The sequence below is a fragment of the Nerophis ophidion genome, linkage group LG14, assembly GCF_033978795.1.
Source record: "Nerophis ophidion isolate RoL-2023_Sa linkage group LG14, RoL_Noph_v1.0, whole genome shotgun sequence".
Lineage (NCBI taxonomy): Eukaryota > Metazoa > Chordata > Actinopteri > Syngnathiformes > Syngnathidae > Nerophis > Nerophis ophidion.
Genome location: NC_084624.1, coordinates 6,132,077 through 6,152,450, shown reverse-complemented (window position 1 = coordinate 6,152,450; position 20,374 = coordinate 6,132,077). Strand labels below are relative to the sequence as shown.

The window sequence follows — 20,374 nt, the reverse complement described above, 5'->3', positions numbered from 1 at the left end:
GTTGTGTCTTTGGGCAAGGCACTTCACCCACCTGCTCCCAGTGCCACCCACACTGCTTTAAATGTAACTTAGATATTGGGTGTCACTATGTAAAGCGCTTTGAGTCACTTGAGAAAAAGCGCTATATAAATATAATTCACTTCACAATTCACTAAAGGCCTACTGAAATGAGATGTTTCTATTTAAACGGGAATAGCAGGTCCATTCTATGTGTCATAATTGATCATTTCGCCATATTGCCATATTTTTGCTGAAAGGATTTAGTAGAGAAAATCCACGATAAAGTTCGCAACTTTTGGTCGCTGATAAAAAAGCCTTGCCTGTACCGGAAGTAGCAGACGATGTGCGCGTGACGTCACGGGTTGTGGAGCTCCTCACATCTGAACATTGTTTACAATCATGGCCACCAGCAGCCAGAGCGATTCGGACCGAGAAAGCGACGATTTCCCCATTAATTTGAGCGAGGATGAAAGATTTGTGGATGAGGAAAGTGAGAGTGAAGGACTATAAAAATTAAAAAAAAGACTATACAGTGGGAGCGATTCAGATATTATTAGACACATTTACTAGGATAATTCTGGAAAATCCCTTATCTGCTTATTGTGTTACTAGTGTTTTAGTGAGATTATACGGTCGTACCTGTACGACCTGAACGTCGGCCTTGCACTTTTTTTCAGCACCAGTCGACGGGTGGTGGCGATGCCCATCTCTGCCCTTCGCAAGGGACCCTCTTTGAAACCATCCATCTTCTTCCGCCTATCCGAGGTCGGGTCGCGGGGGCAACAGCCTAAGCAGGGAAACCCAGACTTCCCTCTCCCCAGCCACTTCGTCTAGCTCTTCCCGGGGGATCCCGAGGTGTTCTCAGACCAGCCGGGAGACATAGTCTTCCCGACGTGTCCTGGGTCTTCCCCGTGGTCCCGGTTGGACGTGCCCTAAACACATCCCTAGGGAGGCGTTCGGGTGGCATCCTGACCAGATGCCCGAACCACCTCATCTGGCTCCTCTCGATGTGAAGGAGCAGCGGCTTTACTTTGAGTTCCTCCCGGATGGCAGAGCTTCTCACCCTATCTCTAAGGGAGAGACCTGGAAACTCATTTTGGCCGCTTGTACCCGTGATCTTATCCTTTCGGTCATGACCCAAAGCTCATGACCATAGGTGAGGATGGGAACGTAGATCGACCGGTAAATTGAGAGCTTTGCCATCCGGCTCAGCTCCTTCTTCACCACAACTGATCGGTACAACGTCCGCATTACTGAAGACGCCGCACCATCCACTCTTCCCTCACTCGTGAACAAGACTCCTAGGTACTTGAACTCCTCCACCTGGAAACCTGACCTTTCGAAGTAATCGCTGCATAATACGCTGTACTTTGTGTGTGTGGTCTAATCCAACCATGTTCGCTTGACCGCTCTGTTTCTTAGTAAAGCTTCACCGTCATCTCTCGGGAATGTAAACAATAAATCACCGACTGTTTGTGTTACTAAAGGCGGCCGCAATACACCGCTTCCCACCTGCAGCTTTCTTCTTTGACGTCTCCATTATTCATTGAACAAATTGCAAAAGATTCAGCAACACAGATGTCCAGAATACTGTGGAATTATGCGATGTGAACGGTGCTGGACCTAAAGGTTCTCTGAAATGCGTGACGCATCATCATTTTAGCATGATACTTCCGCGCGAAATTAAAAATAGCAATTTATTAAACTAAAAAGGCCGTATTGGCATGTGCTGCAATGTTAATATTTCATCATTGATGTATAAACTATCAGACTGCGTGGTCGCTAGTAGTGGCTTTCAGTTTTTTGTATTTCTGAACGGCGACTCACTGTTTGAAGAGGATGTTGTACTGAGGACACGTCCCCAAAGAGGCTCGTATGGCGTCCATGTCCGTGCGAATGTCTCTTCCGTAGATATAAGCGGTGCCGGACGTGGGCGGGAAGAGTCCGGTAAGAATGGACCTGAACAGGAGACAAGTTCACGACACAAGCGATCACTGCTTTTAAAAAAAAAAAAAAAAATTTACATGGTGGTGGTTTTTCCGGCGCCGTTGTGTCCCAGGAAGGACGTGATCTGTCCCTCGTAGAAGTTGAGGCTCAGACGGTCGACGGCCGGACGGCAGCCTCCGTCGAACACCTTGACCAGGTCCTGGATCTGCACTCCCAGGGCGAGGCTGAGCGGGTCGGCCTCAAACATCAGCAGACCTGCAAATTAGTTTTATAAAGTAATTACATTTTTTTTATTTAAAAGTAATAAAAAATAGGAAAAAATACAAAACAAAAATTGATGCTACCAAACTACGGCTCACGGGGAGATTACGGCCCGCCGGGGTCCAGAATCTGGCCCGCGGGGAAGTCTCAAGTTTTCTTCTATGTTATCACTCAATCAATCAATCAATGTTTACTTACATAGCCCTAAATCACCAGTGTCTCAAAGGGCTACATAAGCCACAAAGACATCCTCGGCTCAGATCCCACATCACGGCAAGGAAAAACTCAACCCAGTGGGATGACAATGAGAAACCTTGGAGGGGACTGCAGATGTGGGGACCACCCACCTCCCGGGCGACTGGTGCAATGGACGTCGAGTGGATCTAACATAATAGTGTGAGAGTCCAGTCCAAAGTGGATCTAACATAATAGTGAGAGTCCAGTCCATAGTGGATCTAACATAATAGTGGGAGTCCATTCCATAGTGGATCTAACATAATAGTGGGAGTCCAGTCCATAGTGGATCTAATATAATAGTGTGAGTCCAGTCCATAGTGGATCTAGCATAATAGTGTGAGAGTCCAGTTCATAGTGGATCTAACATAATAGTGAGAGAGACCAGTCTATAGTGGATTTAACATAATAGTGTGAGTCCAGTCCATAGTGGATCTAACATAATATTGTGAGAGTCTAGTCCATAGTGGATCTAACATAATAGTGTGAGTCCAGTCCATAGTGGATCTAATATAATAGTGTGAGTCCAGTCCATAGTGGATCTAACATAATAGTGTGAGAGTCCAGTCCATAGTGGATCTAACATAATAGTGGGAGAGTCCAGTCTATAGTGGATTTAACATAATAGTGAGAGTCCAGTCCATAGTGGATCTAGCATAATAGTGTGAGAGTCCAGTCCATACTGGATCTAACATAATAGTGTGAGAGTCCAGTCCATAGTGGATCTAACATAATAGTGTGAGAGTCCAGTCCATAGTGGATCTAACATAATAGTGAGAGAGACCAGTCTATAGTGGATCTAACATAATAGTGTGAGTCCAGTCCATACTGGATCCAACATAATACTGTGAGTCCAGTCCATAGTGGATCTAACATAATAGTGTGAGAGTCCAGTCTATAGTGGATTTAACATAATAGTGAGGGTCTAGTCCATAGCGGATCTAGCATAATAGTGGGAGAGTCGAGTCCATAGTGGATCTAATATAGTAGTGAGAGTCCAGTCCATAGTGGATCTAGCATAATAGTGTGAGAGTCCAGTCCATAGTGGATCTAACATAATGGTGTGAGAGTCCAGTTCATAGTGGATCCAATAAAGTAGTGGGAGTGCAGTCCATAGTGGATCTAACATAATAGTGAGAGTCCAGTCCATCGTGGATCTAACATAATAGTGTGAGAGTCCAGTCCATAGTGGATCTAGCATAATAGTGTGAGAGTCCAGTCCATAGTGGATCTAACATAATGGTGTGAGAGTCCAGTCCATAGTGGATCTAACATAATAGTGTGAGAGTCCAGTCCATAGTGGATCTAACATAATAGTGTGAGAGTCCAGTCCATAGTGGATCTAACATAATAGTGAGAGTCCAGTCCATAGTGGATCTAACATAATAGTGTGAGAGTCCAGTCCATAGTGGATCTAACATAATAGTGTGAGAGTCCAGTCCATAGTGGATCTAACATATTAGTGTGAGAGTCCAGTCCATAGTGGATCTAACATAATAGTGAGAGTCCAGTCCATAGTGGATCTAACATAATAGTGTGAGAGTCCAGTCCAGAGTGGATCTAACATAATAGTGTGAGAGTCCAGTCCATAGTGGATCTAACATATTAGTGTGAGAGTCCAGTCCATAGTGGATCTAACATAATAGTGAGAGTCCAGTCCATAGTGGGGCCAGCGGGAGACCATCCCGAGTGGAGACAGGTAAGCAGTGCAAAGACATCCCCTAATGATGCACAGACAAGTGGTCCACCCTGGGTCCCGACTTTGGACAGCTAGCGCCTCATAAATGGTCACCGAATATTAGCTACCTCTCTTTGTTTATAATGTCTATTTTCTGCTGGATCGACTCTCTATTTTATGCTGCCCTTTTATTTATTTTTTTGCTGCAGCTGTTACATATTTTGTCATATTTCACAATTCAGGGGTGGAGGGATAAATCTGTGCATGGCATAAAAAAACTAAAAAATAAAGACAACTTCAGATGATTTTCTTTGTCTTACTTTGGCCACAAAATAGAATAAACACATTCTGAAAATATGACAATAAAAGTATAGAAAAAAAATAGAATCGATACTATTTTAACACCTCGACTGTCCACCAGGTGTCCTCAGCACCACAGCATCCACAACCTGGGTTTATATTCTCACCTTCTTCCTTTCCTGAGTCCTCATTGTCTCCACCTGGCTTGGCCTCTTCTTCCTCCTCGTCCTCCCGGCGCCTCAGCCGCTCTTTTTCTCTCTCCAGGCGTTCCCTCTTGCTCTGGTGCTTGCAGGTTTTCCTGCAGGCCGTGCCATTACAGGTGTTGTTCTGCACAGGTGCGCCGCTCTCTGCATCTTTCTCTGCCTTGTCAGCTTCTGAAGGCACTGGAGGGAGGAAAATTAGAGATGTTTTAAGGTAGACTGACTATATGTCCTCACTTGAGGGGCTGTCCGGGTGGAGTTTCTTAAATAGCTAAATGTGACCTACAGTACTTACACCTACTTTTATTAGGCTGACCATATTCTGAAATCCCAAAAAGAGGACACATATACGTGCCAAGGCCGTGCCAATGATATTCGAACTTTCTTTATCCATCCATCCCATTCATTTTCTACCGCTTATTCCATTTGGGGTGGCGGGGGGCCCAGCTACAATCTGGCGGTAGGCAAGGTACACCCTGAACTTGCTTTATAAATAATATATGTCTATAAATAAAGCATTTTTTTCCTCCTCCATTGACAGCAGCGTTGGCGCTAGGAATTTTCAAAATGGGGTCCCATGGACCCCATCAAGTCATAAAAATGGGGTCCCACAGTAAATTTTTGGGTTCCCACTTTTTGGTAAGCGTTTTGAAAACAAATGATAAATGTATGCATTGTCCTGTTATATCTCACATTTTATATTGTGTTTTGGAAAAAAAATTGTCATAAACGTTACTTAATTCCTTAAAAAAATTTTAAATTAAAACAAATCTGTATCCATGTATAAATGTAGTCAGTATTCATTCTTTTTCTTCTTTCCTTCATGGATCTCAACTTTACCGCTGCTAGTAGTTTTTTCTATGTTTTTATTTAATGAGTTGTAGCTGTATTTATTTCAGTATAAAAGTGTAAAAAGTGTTTTCTTGCGTCATAAAATGATGATAATGGTGTGCCAGGACATACATATATTTTATATTTAAGGCTTAAATCAACTTCACATCTATTCCTCATTCCAAAATGTTTTAGTTTTAATGTATTTTTGTCAAACAAAACTATATTTTTAATGGTAAACACACAAAATATGCAAAATCTTCCACCCAAAATATTTTTCAAAGTGGAATATTTATCATTGGAACCTTTGGATAGGTAAATAATTCATAATAACATTGATTTTGATTCAATATTATGTTTTGAGCAATGACAGTTTGAAAGAAAAAAAAAAACAGTTTTGTTTTATTAGTCAACATTGGAACTTTTTCTAAATGACATCTCCCCTTTAAGCTTTTTTTATTTCACTTTTCTTATGTTTTTGTTTATTTTAATACCGTGAGTATTTTTAGAATGTGCCGTTATTATCTATAGCGGGCACACTTTTGACACGCCTGCCATAGATAATAAAAAATTCAATCTGATAAATTTATCAATAAAAAGCTCTTTCGCTCTCTGTCTCTGCCCCTCCCTCACGAATGCTTAGTGCGTGCGCAAACCTTCACAATTTGTTTCGTTTTCAACCCCACTAGAGAAAAGGTGCTATATAAATATAATTCACTTCTTAACCCAGAACGTACATTGACAATACAAGCAAACCTAACTCAAAACGCCGGACATTTGAGGCATTTGAGAAACTCCACCCGGACAGCCCGTCAAAAGAGGACGTATGGTCAGTCTGCTTTAATACTGAAATAAATACACCTATTATTAAATAAAAACATAGAAAAAAAACTACCAGCAGCGGTAAAATTTACATCCATGAAGGAAAGAAGAAAGTGAATAAATGTTTATAACTGAACACATTTAAATATGTATAGAAAAAAAAATTGTTTTGTTTTTAATTATTTTTAATGAATTAAGTAACGTTTATGACAACCTTTTTTCCAAAACACAATATAGAATGTGAGATTTAACAGGATAATGCATACGTTTATCACATTTTATTACATTTATTTCGTCCACTAGCGACGCTGAGATCATTAATCATGCGTTCGTTACGTATCGTCTCGATTTCTGTAACGTATTATTTCCGGGTCTCCCTTTGTCTAGCATTAAAAGATTACAGTTGGTACAAAATGCGGCTGCTAGACTTTTGACAAGAACAAAACAGTTTGATCATATTAGGCCTATACCTTTATATATATATATATTTATATATATATATTTAAATATATATATATATACCTATACTGCTGGGGTCGGTAACCTTTTTGGCTGAGATAGCCATGGAAACCAAATATTTTAAAATGTATTTTTGTGAACAAAATGTGTGCATTTTTAAGTAGGACTAACATTCTTTAAGTATAATAAGTCCCTTTTTCCTTTTAATAAGATTTTTATTCTGATGTTAACCAACAATAATTAAAGTACTTCTTAACATTAATGCGACTTCATGAACAGGTATGGTAGAAAACGGTTGGATGGATTAAAACGCCTGAGGATGTTTTATATTTTGAATGTTATTTTTAACGATGTGATTATGTTATAGTAATTTTGTATATATTATCACACAACTTTTATGCTTAATTGTACTGAAGTGGTATTTTTCTTTGTCCGTGCAAAGTGCCATTCTGGTATCAGTGTCTGTTTTCAGGATCGGCCTGCTGACTGCCAAGGCCGAACACCGCCGTGACGCAGACAGAGCAGAGAGACAAGGCGATATCACCAGCATCAACACATTTGTATTTTTGTATAAACATATTGTGTCTAACTGGAGTTGTCGGGTTTACCCCCTTCCCTCGGCGACACCTTCAGTGAGGTTAAAAATGGACCTCCCAAATAAATAGAGGAAGCACGCGGGCTGGACTTTTAGAATGTAGTTTGGATCTGTAACTAGAATACAGCCCAAAACACGTCTCCTCATTGAGACAAATGGAACTCTGTCTCTGCATGATTCCTTGCTTCTCGTCTGTTTAATAGATGTCATCAGTGTTTGAACCTGACAAATTACCGGCGGATATATTCATTTCTTATCGTGTTAAGCAATATCAGCTAAGATTTATCTGAGAGCCAGATGCAGTCATCAAAAGAGCCACATTTGGCTCTAGAGCCATAGGTTCCCTACCCCTGCTATACTGGCTTCCTGTGCACTTAAGATGTGACTTTAAGGTTTTACTATCCATCCATCCATCCATTTTCTACTGCTTATTCCCTTTTGGGGTCGCGGGGGGCGCTGGCGCCTATCTCAGCTACAATCGGGCGGAAGGCGGGGTACACCCTGGACGAGTCGCCACCTCATCGCAGGGCCAACACAGATAGACAGACAACATTCACACTCACATTCACACACTAGGGACCATTTAGTGTTGCCAATCAACCTATCCCCAGGTGCATGTCTTTGGAGGTGGGAGGAAGCCGGAGTACCGAAGGGAACCCACGCATTCACGGGAGAGAACATGCAAACTCCACACAGAAAGATCCCGAGCCTGGATTTGAACCAGGACTGCAGGAACTTCGTATTGTGAGGCAGACGCACTAAACCTTCTGCCACCGTGAAGCCCAATTATCCTTGTAAATGTGTCTAATTACATTTGAGATGCTCCCACTGCCGCCACCTGGAGTCGTCGCCTTTTTTTTATTTTATTTTATTTATTTATTTTTTATTAGTGCTTCACCCTAACTTTCCTCATCCACGAATACTTAGGTTTTACTACTTACGTATAAAATACTACACGGTCTAGCTCCAGCCCATCTTGCCGATTGTATTGTACCATATGTCCCGGCAAGAAATCTGCGTTCAAAGAACTCCGACTAATTAGTGATTCCCAGAGCCCCCAAAAAATGTGCGGGCTATAGAGCGTTTTCTATTCGGGCTCCAATACTCTGGAATGCAAAAACAAAAACAGCCCCAAAACATGATGTTTCCACCCCCCATGCTTCACAGTAGGTATGGTGTTCTTGGGATGCAACTCAGTATTCCTCCTTCCTTTAAGCACGACGAGTTGAGTTTTAAACCAAAATGGATACATGGATGATACAGCAGAGGATTGGAGAATATCATGTGGTCAGATGAAACCAAAATAGAACTTTTTGGTATGAACTCAACTCGTCGTGTTTGGAGGAAGAAAAATACTGAGTTGCATCCAAGAACACCAGACCTACTGTGAAGCATGGGGGTGGAAACATCATGCTTTGGGGCTGTTTTTGTTTTTGCATTCCAGAGTATTGGAGCCCGAATAGAAAACGCTCTATAGGCCGCACATTTTTTTTGGGCTCTGGGAGTCACTAATAAGCCGGAGTTCTTTGAACGCAGATTTCTTGCCGGGACATATGGTACAATACAATCGGCAAGATAAGTATTTGGTCACTTCAAACAAGGAAGATCTCTGGCTCTCACAGACCTGTAACTTCGTCTTTAAGAAGCTCTTCTGTCCTCCACTCGTTACCTGTATTAATGTCACGTGTTTGAACTCGTTATCTGTATAAAAGACACCTGTCCACAGCCTCAACAGTCAGACTCCAATCTCCACAATGGCCAAGACCAAAGAGCTGTCGAAGGACACCAGGAAAAGAATTGTAGACCTGCACCAGACTGGGAAGAGTGAATCTACAATAGGCAAGCAGCTTGGTGTGAAAAATTCAACTGTGGGAGCAATTATCAGAAAATGGAAGTCATACAAGACCACTGATAATCTCCCTAGATCTAGGGCTCCACGCAAGATCTCATCCAGTGGGGTCAAAATGATCATGAGAACGGTGAGCAAAAATCCCATAACCACACGGGGGGACTTGGTGAATGACCTGCAGAGAGCTGGGACCAAAGTAACAAAGGTTACCATCAGTAACACACTACGCCGACAGGGAATCAAATCCTGCAGTGCCAGATGTGTCCCCCTGCTTAAGCCAGTGCATGTCCAGGCTCGTCTGAAGTTTGCCAGAGAGCACATGGATGATACAGCAGAGGATTGGGAGAATATCATGTGGTCAGATGAAACCAAAATAGAAACTTTTTGGTATGAACTCAACTGGTCGTGTTTGGAGGAAGAAAAATACCGAGTTGCATCCCAAGAACACCAGACCTACTGTGAAGCATGGGGGTGGAAACATCATGCTTTGGGGCTGTTTTTCTGCTAAAGGGACAGGACGATTGATCCGTGTTAAGGAAAGAATGAATGGGGCCATGTATCGTGAGATTTGGAGCCAAAACCTCCTTCCATCAGTGAGAGCTTTGAATGCTTGACCAAATACTTATTTTCCACCAAATAAATTCTTTAAAATTCCTACAATGTGAATTTCTGGATTTTTTTCCACATTCTGTCTCTCACAGTTGAAGTGTACCTATGATGAAAATTACAGACCTCTGTCATCATTTTAAGTGGGAGAACTTGCACAATCGCTGGCTGACTAAATACTTTTTTTGCCCCACTGTATATTTGTCCTCTTTTTGGGATTTCAGAATACAGGTCAAAGATTATTGACATAATTTCCCACCGGAACGTGTTTACATTTTAGCTTGCATTATTTTGGTGCGATTGTGAGCCGGCAACAATCATTCTAACCTGGATCGTCACTTCCAGCAGATGCAGCGGCGGCGTTGTGCCAGTAGGACGGCTGCAGAGGGAAGTAGAACGGGCGTCCGATGCCGTACTGTCCTGCAGGGGACACGGTGCGTCACGTCATTGATTGCATGGATTCCACATTCGAGACCGAGAAGGTCGAAGTAGCCCCCTACCCGGGAAGACGGTGTCCAGGTACCAGGCCAGGACGGCGTAGAGAAGGGCGTCCAGCAGCATCATGAGGATGGAGGTGAGGAACGAGTAGCCGTCCTTCTCCAGCGGGCTGGTCCGGATGTTGTCCCACTGTAGACCCAAACACTGCTCCTCGTAGCGGGACAGGTACTCGGTCCCAAAGCCGAACGCCACCGGGGACAAAAGGCTCTAGACGGCGGAGACAATACCATTGTGAGTCTGACTTTTTTTGCTTCTGTTACGATGCCTTCTCGGTGGCCTAGTAGTAAGGGTGTCGGCCCAAACCACCAGGCCTTACCACTAGGTAGGTTGTGAGTTCAAATCCCGGTTGAGTCATACCAAAGACGATAAAAAATGGGACCCGTTACCTCCCTGCTTAGGGTTGGAATTTGGGGGGTTATATCACCCAAAATGATTCCCGGGCGCAGCCAAAGCTGCAGCTCACTGCTCCCCTCACCTCCCAGGGCGTGATCAAGCGTGGTGTGTCAAATGCAGAGAATAATTTCACCACACCGAGTGAGTGTGTGTGAAATTAACAATAGAGGAGCCTGAGGTGTTGGCCGATACTGACCTTAATCGGGAACAGTATCAGCAAAAATCACACAGTTTTATTGTAAAAATGTCATTTTTGCCTCTTTGAGCCGTAATTTCACCCCCTTAAAATGCTTCAGAACTCACCAAACTGGACACACACAAACTGCGATCTAATAAAAATAAAAAATAAATTATAATATTAATTGCATATATATATATATATATATATATATATATATATATATATATATATATATATACACATTTGTGTACTGAAATTGGGGTCTTATGGCCACTTATGTGGACACGTATAATGCCATCTGGCGGTGTCAGAAGAGTATAACATACAATGGAATTTGGGGGGGAAAAAGTGTCAAAATAAGAATTAGCATGTCACTTAACATGACGTACACGTTTGTGTACTTATGGACTAAGTACATCATATCAAAATATGATTCCTAGTTTTTATTTTAATTAGGGTCCAATAAGCCCAGATAGCAAAGAGAATTAAAAAAAAGCATGGAGAAAAAAAACAGCTCGGGCCTTAAGAGGGTAAGATAATTTACATTTTATGGAAGGTGCTTTATGTTTATTCAGCCAAAAGGAGACTATTTATTTTATTTAAATAATACGAATATGTTGGAAAAATTATAAGATACACTTTATTTTTAATTATTACATTTGTCTGAATAATTTGATGACATACTATTTTGTACTGGCTTAATACAGTGACGATTACCTAACTGTTTAATTGTATATATATATATATATATATATATATATATATACATATATATACATACAAATTTTTTGTACACTACTGAAATTGGGGTTTTATGGCCACTTATGTGGACACTTATACTGCCGTCTGGTGTTGTCAGAAGAGTATAACATACAATGGAATTTGGGGGGTAAAAAATGTCAAAATAAGAATTAGCATGTCACTTAACATGACGTACACGTTTGTGTACTTATGGACTAAGTACATCATATCAAAAGATGATTCTTGGTTTTTATTCTAATTAGGGTCCAATAAGCCCAAATAGCAAAGAGAATTTTAAAAAGAGCATGTAAAAAAACAGCTCGGGCCTTAAGAGGGTAGGTTAATTTACATTTTATGGAAGATGCTTTATGTTTGTTCAACCAAAAGGAGACTATTTACTTTATTTAAATAATACGAAAATGTTTGAAAAATTATAAGGTACACTTTATTTTTAATTATTACATTTGTCTGAATAATTTGATGACATACTATTTTATACTGCTTTAATACAGTGATGATTATGTAACTGTTTAATTGCATATATATATATATATATATATATATATATATATATATATATATATATATATATATATATACAAATTTGTGTACACTCCTGAAATTGGGGTCTTATGGCCACTTATGTGGACACTTATACTGTCATCTGGTGGTGTCAGAAGAGTATAACATCCAATGGAGTTTGGGGGGAAAAAGTGTCGAAAAAAGAATGAACATGTCACTAAATATGACGTACACGTTTGTGTACTTATGGACTAAGTACATTATATCAAAAGATGATTATTTTTTTATTCTATTTAGGGTCCAATAAGCAAAGATGAATAAAAAAAATAAATTTAAAAAACCATGTAAAAAAACAGCTTGGGCCTTACATTTTACGGAAGGTACTTTATGTCTGTTCAGCCAAAAGGAGACTATTTACTTCATTTAAATAGTCTCCTATGAAAATGGTAGAAAAATTATAAGGTACTAAGGTACACTTTATTTGTAATTATTACATTTGTCTGAATTATTTGATGACCTATTATTTTATACTGCTTTAATACAGTGACGATTGCGTAACTGTTTAATTGCATATATATATATATATATATATATATATATATATATATATATATATATATATATATATATATATATATATATATACAAATGTGTGTACACTACTGAAATTGGGGTCTTATAGCCACTTATGTGGACACTTATACTGTCATCTGGTGGTGTCAGAAGAGTACAACATACAGTGGAATTTGGGGGGGAAAATGTGTCAAAATAATAATTAGCATGTCACTAAACATGACGTACACGTTTGTGTACTTATGGACTAAGTCACTAAACATGAAGTACACGTTTGTGTACTTATGGACTAAGTACATCATATCAAAAGTTGTTATTCTAATTAGGGTCCGATAAGCCCAAATAGTAAAAAGAAATAAAAAAAAAGCATGTAAACAAACAGCTCGGGCCTTAAGATGTTAATTCTGACTTTGCAGTTTGCTTATAACATCGTTCTGTTGCGTTTAGATACGTTTTCCTTTTACGTTACTTCATGCACTTAAAACCATTATTCTGGCTAAACAATGAGGACGAGTTTGGTAAAGAACTTGTGTCGAGTGGTCAACGTACGGCCGCCAGCTTCATGTTGGTGGTGACGCGGTCCTGCCAGGTGACGCAGAGCACGTGGGGCAGGTAGAGGGTGAAGTAGACCACGCCGCTGCACGCCGCCGCCAGGTTGGCCTTGTTGAAGAAGACGCTCATGAGGAAGCACTGCGTGACGGTGGCCACCGTGAACGTCAGCAGGAAGAAGAAGACCAGCAGGGGGTCGCTGTAGTTCAGCACCTTGCCGCCCTGAAAAGACAACGCACTGTATGGAATTCCATCCAAGAACCGTCGTCCGTGCCTGGGTTCCCTCACCACGATGATGGAGGTGAGCAACGCCGTGCTGGCCGCCATCACGACAAAGCTGTCGATGAACCACGTCCACCAGAGGACGCCGTTGGACACGCCCATGGCCTTGAGGGTCTCCTTGAGGCGCAGCTCCTTCTCCAGCACGATGCTTTTTACCGTCATGGACACCGAGTAGATCCACGCCAACACCATGAACATCGGGAAGCAGCGGTTCAGCGTGATCATGAAGCTGAGGGGGTAAGAAAGTGAAGAAAGTACACCGGCGGTTAACAAAAGCAAATAACTGCCAATTAGTTTAGTTTAGGTTTTTTTTGAAGGGACGACGCACAGAAACATTAAGATCAAAGACAGATATGTTCTGTACCAGATTATAGCTAAATAACTCATTTCCATCTGCAGTCCCTGGCTACCTAAATTAAAAGACTACAAAAATTATGCAATAAAATCATACTGTAGCATGTAATCAAATCAAGAAAAGTCATAAAATACCCTTTCAGGGACACATACTTAATATACAGTACGACACCTCTCCTTTACATCATAACACATACAATACATGCTCTTGTTCACATCTGTCATCATTTGTAAAAACTAGGGGTGGGCAAATTAATGCGTTAATTACGCGTTAACTCATCAATCTATTAACGCCGACAATTATTTTATCGAACATTTGCGGATGTTGTTTACATGCTTTTATTTTGTTAACGCCTTTTCTTAAAAAGATGGCGTCGCCTGGATGGGCTTCGTTGTCGAGGGGCTCTTGGTAAAGATGGAACATTTGGCAAAAATACCGACCGGACAATTCTGCAAATTTCATGGCTGGCTTACAGCGTGGTCACTCCGGGATCACTTACGACCGCCAGACAATTCTGGATGTGGATAGATCGGGCCGTTTTGGACTGAATGAGGCGTGCTTGCTAGACCGGCTAGCTAGCATGGGAATACTTTGCCGGCTACATCCAGCGGCCGGTGAAGCAGCGGAGTATATGTGTTGTCTGTCTATTTATGAATAATGCAGACCAGGAGTGTTGGCTGAGTTCTTAACGTTTACTTTCAGAGCGTGCATATCACAACATACAAGATGCCGTCATGGCGACACAACCTATACCGGGCTACCGCGCATGCTCGTCACTCCTGTTGCATGCTGGGTAGGGTAGTTCTTTATTTCCCTGGCTCATAACATCACAATATAGTACCATGTATATGATGCGTTCAGTTTATCAAAGCACCAAGCAAACAATCGGAAAATTCCCATCATATCAATTCCTAGATATGGTCATAATTATTTTAAGTGCACTACGCAGAATAAACACAACATTATTAATATTGCTACTACGGATAATTTGATCAAAAATTACCTAAAACAGCCCACTACCTATAATATAGGTTTTTTAAACAAACAAAAAAAATGTTTCTGCTGTTACCTCAGCAATTGCCTGTTCAGATGTTATGATTGTGGCTCAGAGATTTGTATGTAGATTATATTTATTTTCCATAACAAACAGGATAACTTAAATACCCTGGCAGTGGCAATAAGCTTAAATGTTTGTATTTACGTTTTTTGAGTTGATTTTCATCAAATATGCTATTTAACTGCTACTGTTTAACAAGGACTGATTTAAATTGTGTTTGCACAACAAATGTTTTGGCGCTTTTGTTCATGTGGGAGAATATTCCAATAAAGGTGCACTACACACTACTTTTGAATTCATTATTGGGCTTTGCGTGTACAATGCAGTTAATCGCGATTAATCGGAGAAATAGTGCGATTAACTTCGATTAAGATTTTTAATCGTTGCCCAGCCCTAGTAAAAACACAACCATGATTGTTGGAATAATTATGTATATATTATCATCATAACTATATGCCTAATGGCCGATACTATAAAGTATTGTCAATTTGTGCTGAAGCGTTTTTTCTGTATTTGTGCAGAACTAGCAATCTGAGAGATTGCTTGCCTTTCTTTCCTATGAGTGTTCTGTCCAGATTCCGCATGCTGACTGCCAAGGCCAAACATTCTGTTCTGGGACCAGCACAAGAACAGACTGGGCGATAGCACCAAGTGTCAACATATTTGGATTTTTGTATTATCATATCTTGCGTCGAGTCCACTCCCCCCTTTCGCTCAGTCACAATGATGTAATAGGGATTTCCTTAATAAATACAGGAGGCACACGGGCTGTTCTTTAGAACGTTGTTTGGATCTGTAACTAGAGTACAGCCCAAAACACGTGTCTCCTCATGAGCTCTATTTAACCCTGTGTCTGCTTGGTTCCTTGGTTCTTGTCTGATTAATAGATGTCACCAGTGTTTGAACCGGACAATGATTTTGACAGATTCACCTCACAATTTACAACAAAAATGCTCTCATGGATAAATATAATACACATTAAGTTGATCTGCCAAACATAGTGTCCACCTTATTGACCGTGTGAGCAGCCACTTTTTAACTTCAACTGTGAATGAAGAGTAATCTGTTAGACTTTTCAAGTTTGTTGTGAGGTCGTTCCATTCCTTTATGGCTTTATATGAAAAGGCTGATTGTGCAAAAGATGTTTTACATCTGGGTACGCTGCACTGCCCTCTGGTGGAGGCTCGTGCGTTCCGAGTTGTCACAGCAGATGTAAACTGGACAAAGTGCTTAAGTGGCGCTGGTGCAGTGTTATTTAGGATTCGATGAGCCATCCGTATTGATGCTAATCCTTGAATGTTAGCTAAATTTAACAGTCTATTTTTTGGAGAGCTAAACAGTGACGGTGGTGTTGTGGTTTTTTGGTCAAGGATTTTAAGCGATTGTTTGTGCAAAGTTTCCAATGGCCTCAGTGTCACTTTGCTTGCCTGCGACCAACATGTTATACAAAAATAAAAACGAGACATAATTATTGCATTAGAATAAGTTTGAGCTGCCTCCAGGTCAAGAAACCTGCGGCTGTAGGCAACTTCCTGGTGTAGTTTTTATTAACTTCACTTGAGCTATCATGATTAGTCCACTTTCTCATTCTCTAAAAATTATTATTGAAGTTGGAAAAAGTAACCTGTTATACACATGTAACAAGTTGTCCATTTTCGACACAAGCTGAATCATATTTTTTTTCTTTAAAAAAAAATGGATAAAAACAAATATACACAGTGGCCTTGTGGTTAGAATGTCCGTCCTGAGACTGGAAGGTCGTGAGTTCAAACCATACTATCCATCCATCCATTTTTTCCCGAGGTTGGGTCGCCTAGGCAGGGAAGCCCAGACTTCGCTCTCCCCAGCCACTTTGTCCTTCTCTTCACGGGGGATCCCGAGGCGTTCCCAGGCTAGCCGGGAGACATAGTCTTCCCAACATGTCCTGGGTCTTCCCCGTGGCCTCCTACCGGTCGGACATGCTCTAAACACCTCCCGAGGGAGGCGTTCGGGTGGCATCCTGACCAGATGCCTGAACCACCTCATCTGGCTCCTCTCCATGTGGGGGACTTTACTTTGACCTCCTACCGGATGGCAGAGCTTCTCACCCTATCTCTAAAGGAGAGACCCACCACCCGTGATCTTGTCCTTTCGGTCATGATCCAAAGCTCATGACCATAGGTGAGGATGGGAACGTAGATCGACCGGTAAATTGAGAGCTTTGCCTTCCGGCTCAGCTCCTTCTTCACCACAACGGATCGATACAGCGTCCGCATTACTGAAGACGCCGCACCGATCTCACGATCCACTCTTCCCTCACTCGTGAACAAGACTCCGAGGTACCTGAACTCCTCCACTTGGGGCAGGGTCTCCTCCCCAACCCGGAGTTGGCACTCCACCCTTTTCCGGGCGAGAACCATGGACTCGGACTTGGAGGTGCTGATTCTAACCCCAGTCGCTTCACGCTCTACTGCGAACCAATCCAGTCAGAGCTGAAGATCCTGGCCAGATGAAACCATCAGGACCACATTATCTGCAAAAAGCAGAGACTTAATCCTGCGGAGGAAACTCATTTTGTCCGCTTGTACCCGTGATCTTGTCCTTTCGGTCCTAACCCAAAGCTCATGACCATAGGTGAGGATGGGAACGTGGATCGACCGGAAAATTGACAGCTTTGCCTTCCGGCTCAGCTCCTTCTTCACCACAACGGATCCATACAGCGTCCGCATTACTGAAGACGCCGCACCGTTCCGCCTGTTGATCTCACGATCCACTCTCCCCTCACTCGTGAACAAGACTCCCAGGTAGTTAAACTCCTCCACTTGGGGCAGGGTCTCCTCCCCAACCCGGAGTTGGTACTCCACCCTTTTCCGGGCGAGAACCATGGACTCGGACTTGGAGGTGCTGATTGTAACCCCAGTCGCTTCACGCTCGGCTGCGAACCGATCCAGTCAGAGCTGAAGATCCTGGCCAGATGAAACCATCAGGACCACATCATCTGCAAAAAGCAGAGACTTAATCCTGCAGCCACCAAACCGGAACCCCTCAACGCCTTGATTTGCGCCTAGAAATTCTGTCCATAAAAGTTATGAATAGAATCGGTGACAAAGAGCAGCCTTGGCGGAGTCCAACCCTCACTGGAAACGGGTCCGACTTACTGCCGGCAATGCGGACCAAGCTCTGACACTGATCATACAGGGAGCGGACCGCCACAATAAGACAGTCCGATACCCCATACTCTCTGAGCACTCCCCACAGGACTTCCCGAGGGACACGGTCGAATGCCTTCTCCAAGTCCACAAAGCACATGTAGACTGGTTGGGCAAACTCCCATGAGCCCTCAAGGACCCTGCCGAGAGTATAGAGCTGGTCCACAGTTCCACGACCAGGATCCCAAACCAGATCCCCTCAACGGCTTGACTGCGCCTAAAAATTCTGTCCATGAAAGTTATGAACAGAATGGGTGGCAAAGGGCAGCCTTGGCGGAGTCCAACCCTCACTGGAAACGGGTCTGACTTACTGCCGGCAATGCGGACCAAGCTCAGGGAGTGGACCGCCACAATCAGACAGTCCGATGCCCCATACTCTCTGAGCACTCCCCACAGGACTTCCCGAGGGACACGGTTGAATGCCTTCTCCAAGTCCTGGTTGGGCAAACTCCCATGCACCCTCAAGACAGCAACTTGTGATCTGATCGGTCGTCACACTAATTGACATTTACCATGTCTCAAATGGAATGCCTGTTATCCGTTGTTTTGTCCGTTTTACTATTGTGCTGATAAAAAAAAGGGAAATCCAAACCATTGGTCTGTAAACAAATATGGAAATAACACATTTTTAGGGAGCGAATGTCCCTTTGGGACAGAGGACCCTGTTTTATTTCTAAGGTTTTATTATTTTTATACCACCGCCTCTTTGAGCTGTAATTTGACCCCCTTAACATGCTTTAAAACTCACCAAATTTAACACACACATCAGGACGGGCAAAAATTGCCATCTAATCAAAAAACCCAAAACTCAAAATTGCACTCTAGAGCCCCCTAGGAAAAAACTGACAAAACTGCTTGTAACTTCCGTTAGGAATGTCGTAGAGACATGAAACAAAAACCTCTATGTAGGTCTAACTTAGACCTAGATTTCATCCACTGACCTCCTTCAGCAAAAATCAACAGGAAGTTGGCAAAAACCCCTTCAAAACAAACGTTTCCTAAAAAATTACATTTTTGCCTCTTTGAGCCGTAATTTGACGCCCTTAAAATGCTTCAAAACTCACCAAACTGGACACACACAGCAGGACTGGTAAAAGTTACGATCTATTGAAAAAACCAAACCCCAAAACTCAAAATTGCGCTCTAGCGCCCCCTAGGAAAAAACTGACAAAACTGCTTGTAACTTCCGTTAGGAATGTCGTAGAGACATGAAACAAAATCCTCTATGTAGGTCTGACTTAGACCTAGATTTCATCCACTGACCTCCTTCAGGAAAAATCAACAGAAAGTTGGCAAAAAAACCCTTCAAAACAGAAGTTTCCTAAAAAATTTAATTTTTGCCTCTTTGAGCTGTAATTTGACCCCCTTAAAATGCTTCAAAACTCACCAAACTGGACACACACATCAGGACTGGCGAAAGTTATGATTTATTGAAAAAACCAAACCCCAAAACTCAAAATTGCGCTCTAGCGCCCCCTAGGAAAAGACTGACAAAACTGCTTGTAACTTCCGTTAGGAATGTCGTAGAGACATGAAACAAAAACCTCTATGTAGGTCTGACTTAGACCTAGATTTCATACACTGACCTCCTTTGGCAAAAATCAACAGGAAGTTGGCAAAAACCCCTTCAAAACAAAAGTTTCCTAAAAAAATTAAATTTTTGCCTCTTTGAGCTGTAATTTTACCCCCTTTACATGCTTCAAAACTCACCAAATTTAACACACACATCAGGACTGGCGAAAATTACGATCTATTGAAAAAAACCAAACCCCAAAACTCAAAATTGCGCTCTAGCGCCCCCTAGGAATCAAACACAGACAAAACTGCTCTTAGGAAGAAAACAGACAAAACAGCCTGTAACTTCCGGTAAGAATGTCGTAGAGACATGAAACAAAAACCTCTATGTAGGTCTCACTTAGACCTATATTTCATTCATTTACATCCTTCAGCAAAAATCAACAGGAAGTTAGCAATTACCCCTTCAAAAAAAAAACATTTGTAAAAACCCGTCACCTTTTTTCAAACATTATCTCCTCTGAGCGGGTTTGTTGTGTCGGCTTCAAACCCGCACGGGAAAGAGATTGAACCTTTCTGATTAAAAGTTGAGAAAGGAGTTTTTCTAACTGCTCTGGTTTTGATTTTACGAGCCTTCAAAGAACAGCTGCGCTGCTGCCGTCTCAAGATGGCCGTTTAAAAGCAGGAAGCACCAGCGTGACCACACAATGCAGAGAAGGTAGGTAATGTGCAGGTAAA

General features: G+C 41.9%; 1 protein-coding gene and 1 long non-coding RNA gene across 2 annotated transcripts in view; one reads left to right on the top strand and one right to left on the bottom strand.

Annotated features, from left to right (window-relative positions):
* The window catches only part of LOC133568028 (uncharacterized), a 39,660-nt gene extending 31,772 nt beyond the window's left edge, over positions 1 to 7,888 (top strand). Inside the window, exon 4 of the long non-coding RNA XR_009809523.1 lies at positions 7,205 to 7,888. This is a non-coding gene — a long non-coding RNA (uncharacterized LOC133568028). The remainder of the gene's footprint in view (positions 1 to 7,204) is intronic.
* Positions 1 to 20,374, bottom strand: part of LOC133568027 (retinal-specific phospholipid-transporting ATPase ABCA4-like) — a 135,928-nt gene that overhangs the window by 55,062 nt on the left and 60,492 nt on the right. The window contains 7 exon segments of the mRNA XM_061919719.1: positions 1,828 to 1,959; positions 2,025 to 2,202; positions 4,588 to 4,803; positions 10,110 to 10,202; positions 10,283 to 10,487; positions 13,240 to 13,461; positions 13,528 to 13,750. Coding sequence (XP_061775703.1) covers positions 1,828 to 1,959; positions 2,025 to 2,202; positions 4,588 to 4,803; positions 10,110 to 10,202; positions 10,283 to 10,487; positions 13,240 to 13,461; positions 13,528 to 13,750 — 1,269 coding nt within the window.